This window comes from Megachile rotundata, chromosome 2, assembly GCF_050947335.1.
Source record: "Megachile rotundata isolate GNS110a chromosome 2, iyMegRotu1, whole genome shotgun sequence".
NCBI classification, from domain to species: domain Eukaryota; kingdom Metazoa; phylum Arthropoda; class Insecta; order Hymenoptera; family Megachilidae; genus Megachile; species Megachile rotundata.
Window position 1 is genome coordinate 15,111,015 of NC_134984.1, and position 13,140 is coordinate 15,124,154.

General features: G+C 36.3%; 1 protein-coding gene and 1 long non-coding RNA gene across 10 annotated transcripts in view; one reads left to right on the top strand and one right to left on the bottom strand.

Annotated features, from left to right (window-relative positions):
* Positions 1–13,140, bottom strand: part of Lmpt (four and a half LIM domains protein limpet) — a 145,868-nt gene that overhangs the window by 36,326 nt on the left and 96,402 nt on the right. For all 9 annotated transcript variants that reach the window (XM_076542053.1, XM_076542055.1, XM_076542057.1 and 6 more), the window contains one exon: positions 12,672–12,881. In XM_076542053.1, the coding sequence (XP_076398168.1) occupies positions 12,672–12,881 (210 nt within the window). The remainder of the gene's footprint in view (positions 1–12,671; positions 12,882–13,140) is intronic.
* On the top strand, positions 32–8,340 carry LOC143266623 (uncharacterized). Its single transcript, XR_013041578.1, has 2 exons — positions 32–844; positions 6,937–8,340. It is a non-coding gene; the product is annotated as an uncharacterized LOC143266623 (long non-coding RNA).

Consider the following 13,140-nt stretch of genomic DNA (forward strand, 5'->3'; position numbering starts at 1 on the left):
ACATAAGTCCGAAGCATAATTGACAAGATGCACTAGTTACATCACGAATGCAACACGTTAGGTACACATAGCATGTTAGGTAGAGGGCACCTTGGTATGGACCTAAACAATTCGACCAGGGTACACGAATCACTCCAGTCGACTAATTACGTCACAACACGTCGACATCGGGTACCATGTTGGGGTCAAAGAGTTTCGTCGAATTTCAGTTGGACATGGTAAACACGGTGTCCCCAAAGTATTCTGGGTGATCCTCTAACGAGCTGACGTCACGAGCTGCTGCGTTCACGCGGTTCTAGGAGGGGCACCACCCACGCCCGGCTGATCCACTTCTCCAAGCTGAAACCGGCGGAAAGTCGCGTATCCTGACGGGGCTCGCAACAGAGAAGTCCTGGTAGATGATCACGCGATTATTCGGTTATCCATGCTGCCGGATGGCGGCCAGAGAACTGTTTTATTTTCCTCGGGCAAACCGTTCGGCCGGGAGGCGAAACTGGTGGCCGTTCGGCTCGTTATGTAGACGTAACGTTCGACGATGGCTAAGGCTAAAGTTAGCTCGAATGTCCCTGGACGCGAATCTCTGTCCTTAATGGCCGCTTACACACGGCGATCGATCATTCCGGGGGGATAATTAACCCGTGCCCAATTTGGCAATCGCGGCGTTTCGTCGCGCGCGAGATATCGCTGGCCGACCGATTAGTCTGTCGATGGATGACGCTCTGGATGCTCTAATGACCCGATCGTTAGACGATTCGAGAAGCTTGGGAACGTGGGCGTGATGTTTCAATACCTCGTCGTCGCCAGGATGCTGCGTTTGGCAGATCGAGTTTCGGGGAAACGGAAGGTGAGTTACTTGGCTATTGGTCAAACTTCGGAGATTTTGTGTACAACTAAAACCTACGGGAATACTGGAAATCAATGGATATTGTTTCGTTACGAACGAAAAGTATGTTCTGCATATTGTATGTAGATTTCAGTCATTAAAAAGTACAATCGACGAGTGAAATGTACTTCTATGAGACTAGACATCTGCATTGTCTATCTCTCGTTCGTTGGCATAATGTCAGTTGTATATATAATGAATGTACGAGGCATATGATCTAATGACATACTTCGAAACCACAGAACAAAATCTGATATTGTATACTCTAAATTTGACGAGCTAGCTATTGTATGAAGTCGTTTGTCAGTTCGTCAATTTGGGAACCTGGCACTTGTCCATTTGAACTCAAGTTTCTTTTTGTTTAGGGAGTTCAAGCTATATAATTGTCCCTACAAGATCCTTGATGATCCTTACATGATCCTACTTGATCCTTGACTTGCTCATTAACTTCATTAAGTTCATTAAGTTCATTAACTTCTTCTTTTCATTTCTAATGACAAAGAAATCAGAACGTACAAAATGTTGTTTAGACTATGCTAAACAAAAATTGTGGAGGCTAGAGAGATAAATCACATATGATGTATGAAAGATTCCAAAAGCACATGTACATTGCCAGTTGTCACGATCAGTAATGAATCATCTGACAATTGTAAATGATCTTCATTTTTATTCTCCTAACGATTCGCCTCTGCCAAAGACTTATTATTTTGAGCAAGTGTTAAATACGTTGTAAACAAAGATTACAGCATCAGGCTGATCTTTTCTAATCCACACAATTAGCTTCTGTTATAATCAGCTTGTTTATTTTATTATCTTCCTGCTAGCATTAACTCGATCATCGTTTCTGTACAATGTGTTAACAAAATTAATCCCGTTTGAAGAGCATCCAAGATAAACATCGAGTATGTTGTGTTGCTTCTGCTCAGAGGGTTTTCCACCTCGAAATAATTTGCCAAGTTTTAGCGATCGATTCACGAGCACAATGAACGAAGGGGAGAAAGTTCAAGGACCAAAATCACCCCTGAATCGTACCAGTTTCATCGGTTGCAACGGTTTGTTTGTGAAACCACGTGGGAAATTCTCGCGTGTTTGTGTGACCGAATTTCTGACGCTATTCGAATGATTTTATTTCGGTTACTTAATCGGTTACGAATCAACCAGTCCAGCCGATCTCCGATACACTTTTGCGCCCGGTACGTCGGCCTGGCCCGTTTCCAACCAGATATCGAAACAGCCAAACACCAAACTCCGCTTATCGAACTCTCGATGATCTATATTTGCGCCACGCCAGGACGTCGCATACCGGTCGATTGTATTTTTCTCGGAAACGTTTTCACGGGGAACGGATATGGATTTATAAACAAATTGACCTCTGCGTGTTTCACGTTCATTGTTGCGATTTTCGGTGGTCACGAAGGCTTGGATGGCGAATATATCGGAGGTGAGTAGCTGGTGTCGGTGGCTTCGAAATTTTAATATAAGGAGGATCAATATTCTGAAATTTGTAAATCCTGGGGGTTTGAAGTTGCACTGGAGACTATTAGAGTATATACTGATTTCTCAAACATTTAAATTTTGAAGACTTATGAAAATTTCATAGTTTCAACTTTTGAAGGGCTCAAGTTTTAAAGTTCTCAAGTTTAAAATCTAAAATCCTCAAATTACCAAATTCGTAAATCCCTAAATCCCTATACCCCAAAAGCCTCAAATTACCAAATTTAAAAATTCTTAAATTCCCAAATCCTCAAATCCTAAAATCCCTAAACCCTAAAATCCCCTAATTCCCCAAATTCCCAAGTACCTAAGTGTTAAAATCCCTAAACTCTAAAATCCTCAAATCCGCAAATTCCTAAGTCGTCCAATCCTAAAATCCCTAAAATCCCCAAATTCCCAAATCCTGAAGTGCTAATATCCCTAAACTCTAAAATCCTCAATCTCTTAAATCCTCAAATCCTCAAATCCTCAAATCCTCAAAATCCTTAAATCCTCAAATCCTCAAAATCCCCAAATCCTCAAAATCCCCAAATCCTCAAAATCCCCAAATCCTCAAAATCCCCTAATCCTCAAAATCCCCAAATCCTCAAAATCCCCAAATTCTCAAATCCTCAAAATCCCCAAATCCTCAAAATCCCCAAATCCTCAAAATCCCCAAATCCTCAAATCCTCAAATCCTCAAATCCTCATATCCTCAAATCCTCAAATCCTCAAATCCTCAAATCCTCAAATCCTCAAATCCCCAAATCCTCAAAATCCCCAAATCCTCAAATTCCCAAATCCTCAAAATCCCCAAAAACCTCAAATTCCCAAATCCTCAAAAATCTTCAAATACCAAAATCACAAAATGCAATAACCAACGTCCGCAAAATGAAAAACACCCGTCATGTCAAACAACCATAAGTCATCGTGGAATAAACGAATCGAGGGAACAGCAAGGTTATCGTTTTCGTGCGATGAAGGAGGATCCTGACGTAAGGGTTCACGCGATGGCGAACGAGAAACGCAACGGCTGCGTAATCCTCGTTCAAACCACTTGGTTCGCAACCGCTGCTCGAAATAAACGTATCGTCGACGACCTATCGGGCGGGAACCAAAATAAAACGCGTCTTCATTCGTCTCCTTCTGGCTAGAATTCTCGAACAACGCCCAATCGGACGTACAATTGTGGATATTTCCTTTTTTAAAGGATTTGAAAATCCTTAGATTTCTTTGTAATTTAATTGTGGTTTACTAGTTTTATTTTTTTGTGCGTTAAAATTACATTTCATATACATTTCATATGTCTTATATTTTCATTTCATGCATCTTATATGTATTTTCATTTCGTACATTTCATATGTCTCATATTTTTAACCGACTTCGTCATTTCATATATTTCGTCCATTTTGTTCATTTCGTCTACTTCGTCCACTTCATACATTTCACAGACTTCATACACTTCATACACTTCATACACTACATACACTACATACGCTACATACGCTACATACACCACATATACAACATATGTTTCATGCATTTCATATATTTCATACATTTCATACATTCCTTATTTTAAACTACAAAAACTATGAAGCTGTCCTGGTAGAGATGCAGAATAATTATATAAACTAATTCATCCCTTACTTGTATATTCATGCAGCTCAACATCCATAAACTTGATATTAATCATCTACATTTATTTTAATTTAAAAAGTTCTTAACATTGCAAGGTGAAGAACCAGTGTTATTAAAGTTATTCTAATACCCACATATTTAATATAATTATTGTATCAATACTTCTACATGACATTCCCCAAAATTTGATTCTCAAGAAAATTTTATTTAACCTACCAAATAAACCATATTTTATTCTTATTACTATTCTAACAACAAAGTACAAAACTCAACTTGAAACCAAGGTTGTAAAAACAAAATCCTAGAGAAACTCTACGGGAAGTCACCAGGATTAGACATTAGACTGTGGTTGCGTAACTTTGTTTACTGCAGAGTACATCTTAAGTCTATGACCGTAAAATATATACATAAATAATTTCGAGAAAGACGCCAGGTTCAGACAGTACCCCTTTGTTCACAAGTTCAAATGCTTGCACAACAAGTATTTACTTATTTATTTTCTTGTTGCGTTATTTATTTACTTATTTATTTTTGTATTTACTACTTTGCTTATTTACTTATTATTTCATTTATTGTTTTATTTATTTATTCTTGTATGTGTTACTTTATTTATTTATTTGTTATTGTATGTGTTACTTTATTTATTTATTTATTATTGTATGTGTTACTTTATTTATTTATTTAATATTGTATGTGTTACTTTATTTATTTATTTATTATTGTATGTGTTGCTTTATTTATTTATTTATTATTGTAGGTGTTACTTTATTTATTTATTTGTTATTGAATGTGTTATTTTATTTATTTATTTATTATTGTATGTGTTGCTTTATTTATTTATTTATTATTGTATGTATTACTTTATTTATTCATTTATTACTGTATGTATTATTTCATTTATTGTTGTATTTATTACTTCGTTCATTTATTTATTATTGTATTTATTATTTTATTTATTTACTTGTTATTGTATGTATTGCTTTATTTATTCATTTATTACTGTATGTATTATTTCATTTATTGTTGTATTTATTACTTCGTTCATTTATTTATTATTGTATCTATCATTTTATTTATTTACTTGTTATTGTATGTAATACTTTATTTATTTACTTATTATTGTATGTACTACTTGTACTGTATTTATTACTTCATTTTTGTACTTACTTATCCCGTTTTATAAATGTACCTAATTATGAACATAAAAATGAACATGAAACATCGCTGTGCGTGTACAACCATCATATCAGACCCCTCCTGGATCATGGAACATTTGGCAAACGCTCACAACCAGACCTTGACCCCCATTCCACCTAAAAAACTTCCTAACGAACATCATTCTCACTTCGCGAAGAAGACTCGGATAAGGAACGATTCGATGGATGAATCCATCCGTAGAAGGAGCGACGACGGTCACCGATACGAAGGGTCGAAATTAGTCGACCTGCTTGCCACGAAAGCCGGTTCCTCTGGAGGGAAACGGAACAATGCCAATGTTATTTCGGTCGATGATCGAATGTGTGTGCCACGGTCGGAGAAAAGCGTGCCACCGGATCTCAGCGAAGCCACTTCGCGAGCCGACCGAATTAGATCGCTCGAAAACTTTACAACCGTGACTGCCGTTCACTTCGTAGGACGACCTTTCCTTTATTTCGTTCCGTTTGGTGCCACCTTCGTTTCCACGAAAACTTGCTCTTTCATCCCCTAAATCGAGACTTTTCGGGGCTTTTGGTGCTTTCACTGTTACTTTGGTGTTCTAATATTTTGATATTTGGTTAGGTTTGGTTCGAAGTGTAGGTGGTAATGCATTCTGAGATTGACTAATTTATAATAGTATAATGCGATTGCAAGCTATAGCTACATGTAGCTACATACATACATACATATGTAGACCCTACGTGTATATGTAGAAATTTTATTCAGATTGATGTTCCTTACAAGAGAATTTTTGGAAATATTGATAAAATGTACTGTTATGAATTTCCTAGTTTGCAATGTACATACGTGGGGACAGTAACATAACTTTCAATACTATGTTTCTAATTCATCTACATCAGTAGATCCACGTCAGTAGATCCACGTCAGTACATCCATATCAGTAGATCCACGTCAGTACATCCACATTAGTAGATCCACATCAGTAGATCCACATCAATAGAACCACATCAGTAGATCCACATTAGTAGATCCACATCAGCAGATCCACATCAATAGAGTAGTTCATCTATGTTAATAATTTGTCAGCAATTCATCTATGGCATATAATATCAGTAATTCTCCTCATATCAATATATAATGTTTGCTACCATGCTTCTAACTCATATATATCAGTAATTCATGTATGTCATTTAATATTAGTAATTCTTGTAATATCAGTATGAATAAGCCTCTGAAAACCATATTCAAATAAGATGAAAGCTACCATAATTCAATTGACCAAAGCTATCATAGTTAAATTGACTAAGACTACTATATTTAAATTGATCAAAGCTACCATAGTGAAATTGACCAAAGCTGTCATATTTAAATTCATCAAAACCACCATAGTTCAATTAACCAAAGCTATCATAGCTAACTTGACCAAAGTTATCATATTTAATTTAAGCTAACCTAACTATATTTAAATTGATCAAAGCTACCATAGTGAAATTGACCAAAGCTGCCATATTTAAATTCATCAAAACACCCATAGTTCAATTAACCAAAGCTATCATAGCTAACTTGACCAAAGTTATCATATTTAATTTAACCTAACCTAACAATATTTAAATTACCCCAAACCACAATATCTAAAACTGCCCAACCACCTTAATCTCCATCAGTACTCAATAAACCTTCTCCCCAATAAACACCAATAAACCTACTCAATAAATAAACTGTCCCAACAAACCTTCTTCCATCATCCATTTAAATGTAAAGAGAATCAAACTGTGTTGCAGGTGTATCCAATGACGAGAGTAGCAAAGTGTCGAAGAGTAGACCAGCAACCCGGAAGCGGTCAAGAGCAAAGACCTAGGGAGAATTCGTGGCTCGCGAGCTATGCAACCCTTCGTACGAGTGACTCTCGACGACACTCGAGGGTGGCCACTCGTTTAAGTATTTTTGCCGGATGAACGTGTCTTCGATGACCCGAATTCACGCCATTCATCTTCGAGTTGCAACACCGACCTCGCTATTTTTGGGGTCGATCTTGTGTACCATCAGTTCGTGTTTCTTACACCACGCTCGAGTGACATGATAGTAAATAGTATTCTATTGATTATTCTACCGAACAAAAGTGGACTTGTAATGGTTCTATTAAGTAGAACTTAATGGTTCTATTTAGTAGAAATAGAACCACTTTTGTTTCTTCTTTCGTGGAAAATTGGTATGATCTAGGAATGTGGATCTTGACATACATGCGTAGATTTGATAACGAATATGTGGGGAGATGGAGATATGAGTCGTTCAGTGCACACATTGATTAACTCCATTTTTTAAAACATCTTAAATTTAAGTGTTAAAGCATTTGGTATAGTCATAACTTTTTCTATTTATAATAATTTAAGATTTTTCAAAAAATGGAGTTAATCAATGTGTGCACTGAACGGCTCATATGTAGACATATAGGAATTTAGAAATGTGAGGGTTTAAAAATGTAGACATCTAGAAATGTAGACATCCAAAAAAGTAGATATTCAGAAATGTATCTAGGAGACATCTACGATACAAAGGTATCTGGAATATTGGGAAGTTCAAAGTGGAATATGTGAAGGTCCAAAGATGTAAGAATTTAAAAATACAAAGATCTCGAAATACAGTGATCAAGAACTATAGATACCAAGAAAATGTAGTGGTCTAGAAATGTGGACACTCAGAAGTGACCAAGAAATGTAGGTATCAAGAAATATTGGGATTTAGAAATGTAGGGATGTAGCGACCCAGAAATGTCGGAATCTACAAATGTAAATACTTGGAAATATAGGAAGCTAGAAGTATAGATTTATAAATGTCAAGACCTAGTATAGGGGCGTACATCTACAAGTGTACGAAATCTATAAATGTAGGGACCTAGAGACCTGGAAATATGGTATTTTATCGGGACCTAGAAATCTAAGAATCTAGAACGTAGACCCCAAAACATAGGACTACATCTATGAAACTCTAAAAATGAATTACAAATCTATGAAAATCTAAAAGTGAATTAGAAATCTATGAATCTAAAAGTGTTAATGTGGGTCTAACCGAACAATTCCCATTTGAACCCAACTAAAAAACTGTTCAACGTTGGCAAACTTCGCATAAACGAATACAATATTTATCCCGCTTCGCGACGTCCACAATAAATCGTCTGCACAAAACAAGAGCGCTATAAATTATTTCTACATACCTCTTTGAGCTAACTCGATCCGGCGTCAAATTATGAAACGCCATTGCCATTTGTCTACAATAGAAAACATATTCCGAAGCTGTTAACCCCAAATCACCGAACTATCGGATTTCCGAATTTCCAAAATCTAAAATTAACTTATCATGTAACTGTGGGTCCAAGGATAAAACGTTTGAAGAATTTATTGTTCGAGCTGTGATTTTTACGAACCAGCTCGAAATAGACAACGAGGCAGACTTTTACTACCACGCTATAACGGTCGTTGCGTCACTGTTACGCCATGCTTTTCTATAAAGCCTGTTTGTTTCTCGCCGGATGCTCAGAGCGTGCTCAGGAACCGAAAGGACGTCTTCGACGTAGGACTGGAGAGTCTTGTTGCAAACTTGGCACGGTTACAAAGGCGATACAAATTTGGGAAATAATTACGGAGATAATTTTAAAAATTTTGGGAAATTTGCATACAAACTTTTACTGTGTAAACTACTTAAGTTCATTCGTAGTCCATCAAAGTAACCTAACCAAAGTGGTTCATAACTGTGCAAAGTTTGAATAAAATTCCAAGGTCTTGTAACATGTTGCATGGTATATGTAATCGTGTGGGAGTAAAGAATGCGTGTTCGTTTCTTTGTATACTTTATTGTCACAAACAAGGTGTTCATGGTGTCGAGTCCTGTGTGGCTAACTTACCGAAACTAGCAGCCACCTTTCTCCGCGTGAAAGATCGACGTGTACCGATAATCGATACAAACTTTCGGATGCAAACGAGTGGGTAACGGTTTCTCGATTATTCACACGGTTTGCGCGAGCTTTCGTTCGGTTCCAATTGAACTGACTCTAATAAAAGACGGGAACGGTTCTTGGTGTCTGGACAGGCTGTGGTGGGAGCTTCGACAAGAAATCAAAATAGATTACCGACCACAGGTACGATTAAACGTCGAGTTTCCGGTTGGAAGAAAACCAATTCAGACGGGTTACACGAACGTGAAACGCGCTAACAAATTGTGGCAGCTGAGAATTAGCAGCCTCGGACGTAACCGCGTTCCACGCGAACTGTTTCCACCGTTCGAGCTTTCTGTTCATTTGTTCGGTAGCTACATAGTCGAGTTAGAGTATGCGTTTCGATTATATGGCTATTTCACATCTAATGTATCAGCTATATTATTTAGTTACTAATTGGAGCTGTTTATTAAACATATGCTATGTTGCTGTTGAAGCAACAATTTTAGCTTCTAAGCTGTTGAACAATTTCAGGTGGACATGTGTGGACATACATGGATAGAGTAAATATTTCTGACACTTAATAAATGTAAGACTAAAAAAAGAATGAATGCAATAAAGCAGTTTTTTGAAAATAAATTTTCATCGTTTTAACAAGTATTATGTTTGACTAATGGGGTAAGTCATCACTAAAGATGATGCATTTTTGACTAACGTTAAGAAGTATACGTTCTTGTTTACTGACATGACATAAATAAAATAACACGTATGAGTAAATTTCTGGTTATGTGGATGATATAAAAGGTATAGATAAATGTGTAGTTATGTAAATGATACAGAATGTAAGGAGAAATTTGTAGCTACACATATGATGTGGAAGGTATGAACAAACCTAGCTATGCTATTGATGTGAAAGGTACAATCAAACTGCTAGCTGTATAAATGATATAAAAGGTATAGACAAATTTCTAGCAACATGAATGATATGAAAGGTATAGACAAATTTGTAGCTGTGTAAATGATACAGAATGTAAGGAGAAATTTGTAGCTGCACAAATGATGTGGAAGGTATGAACAAATCTAGCTATGCTATTGATGTGAAAGGTACAATCAAACTGCTAGCTGTATAAATGATATAAAAGGTATAGGCAAATTTCTAGCTACATGAATGATATGAAAGGTATAGACAAATTTGTAGCTATGTAAATGATATAGAATGTAAGGAGAAATTTGTAGCTGCACAAATGATGTGGAAGGTATGAACAAGGGATTAGCTATGTTATTGATATGAAAGGTATAATCAAATTTCTAGTTACGTGAATGATTAAAAAGTATAGACAAATTGTTAGCTGTATAAATAATATAAAAGGTATAGATAAATTTGTAGCTATATAAATGATACAGAAAGTATGGAGAAATTTGCAGCTGCACATATGATGTGAAATGAACAAATGCCTAGCTATGTCATTAATATGAAAGGTACACACAAATTTCCAGCTATGTAAATCATATAAAAAGTGCACCCAAATTTCTAGCTATATAAATGATATATTTCTAGCAATGCAAAAGCAATAAAAAGAATGAATAAACCTCCAGCAACGCAAAAGATATAAAAGAACAAACTAGCTGAAGATGAATTAACTAGCAACCCAACAGGTTGAGTCAAAGATCCATGCTTAGTCAAAAGATATAATTGAAACAAGTGAACGGCTATTAATCGATGGAGATAAAAAGCCACGAATTTACCCAAAGTATTGCGTTTATTCGAATTTCTACAACATAATTCGCGTTGCGCAGCGTCTCTGAACAAGCGTGTATGATGTTCGGCTATCCTACCCGATTCCTATTTCCGTCCATCTAAATAAAGCCGAAAGCGGCCCAGTTCCCGTGAGACAACGTTATGCGATTCCAAGACACTTAATATCATTATGCTCCAAATATTTTTGGCACGGGCAAAAAATTTCGTATCGTATGTTTACCGATTGTATCGACGTTTCTGAAAAGATCTGTGAGACTAATCATTGACGAATCATGGAGTCGAATCATTGACGAATCGTGGAGACGAATCAGTTGTACAGATCAGAGAAAGTTGCTTAAATATCAAGTTTGTTACCCCTTCCTGTGCTATTTATTTATCAGACGCGTCAATCAAGACTATTCAACGCTATAATATTAAAACGGACGAAGAAAGTTAAAATGTTCTGTGTATTTTATATTAAGGGATCCTTGATAATGCAACTCATAGTTGAACCTAAATTTCAAGTTGAAGAGTATTTGAGTAAGGTTTGTCACATTTGAGCAATAAGTGCGTCACTAGTGAGCCTCGTCAAAGCACAAGAAGAGGCTAAGTCCAAAGTTAAGAGTGTTCGAGAAGAGACAGGTTAAACAGGAAGACGTTAAAAATTGTTTCCAAGACCGAATTAATTTACAGCGCGAAGTTAACGTCGATGGATCGTTGTTAAGCCCGAAAACAACGATCACGTAAATTTACGTGCAGTAATGCTTGGCACGAACCTTGGCGATTTATGCGCACCTTGACAGCTGACTCGGTACATTTGGGTCAACCGGCGAGATTTCAGGTTTGCTTAATGCGAAAGCGATGCTGAAATGATGCAGAGAATGTTTCGTCGCCGTATTTGGAGAAAGGCGTATGGCGTCAACTCGATTTGTTCAAGAAAATGTTTACTTATAAAATATTTCTTGATCTAAATACAAAATTGTTTTAGTGTTTTGTATTTCCCGCGGTGTGATTTGAAAAGTGTCTTGTGGCGCGAGTATCGGGCTGCGGTCGATAAAAGAGATTCCAGTAGATAACTTCGTTTTGACCTGCGGTCGATAGCTTAGCAACGGATGGTAAACTTGTCTGATCACTGTCTGATACTACTTTCTTATTAACTAGTTTATTATACTAGTAGATAATTTTTGTAAATATAGTTATGTATAGTTTGGGATACGTTTTTCACTTTAAGCTTGCAGTTACTGGTTGATGTAATTAATACATTATTTATGTTTAAAATTTTCTGAATTCTTTTCTGTAGTTTCAGCAGGTATTTAATTATGTTAGTATCACGGAATGAATTCATTAACAAAGGCAGAAATTAACTCTGTGTAATACTGTATTACCACTAGGTTTAGAGTACTATATGTAGTTCTTAGATTAAAAATAAAGTACTACAAATATACAGGGTGTCTCACAATTAGTGTATTCCATTTCAGGAATAAACATACACTACTTATGAGACACTCTGTTCTCCATATTGTATACCAATAATTTACATATATTATAATCTGTATCATCTGACAGTACTAAAAGTCAATATTTCAATAATCTCCATATATCAACAGTGTCAACACAAATTTAGTGTTGTTGCTCATTTACAATAATTAACTACAAGTGTACCATAGACTAAACTTCCCAACTTGTTTACTATTTGTACCATAGACTAAACTTTCCAACTTATTTACTATTTGTACCATAGACTAAACTTCCCAACTTATTTACTATTTGTACCATAGACTAAACTTCCCAACTTACTATTATTTATCCTACCATCTAAACCATATAATTTATTATAATAAAATACTCACCTCGTCGCAAGCAGCACATCTAGGCTTCAACTGCTCAGCATAATGCCTCTCGCAGAACAGAGTGTCGTCATGAACACAGTAAGCAAGGTCGACCAAAAGTTCTTTGCACTGGGAGCACCGGAAACACGCCGGATGATAAAGAAGACCCAGCTTGCTCGCTGATACGGCCAGGCTGCCGTATTTTATGGGCGTATGACATGCACCGCACTCCTGTTAACATATCAAACTCGTTTGAAACTAATGAACAACACTTACAATTACCAATCATGAATTCTCGTTATTCTCCCTTAATTGCATGTTGGGCTCGGATTAATCTCATGAATTTGTAAGATGCACGGGAGATTGAGGGGATAAAAAGTGGTTTGAGTTCAAGTTTTGTTTCTATTATATCTTGACTAGTGAAGCACTTAAATGTGGTATTATTGAAGAATTCGTAAAAATTATTGCGATTATTAATGATCAGAGATAG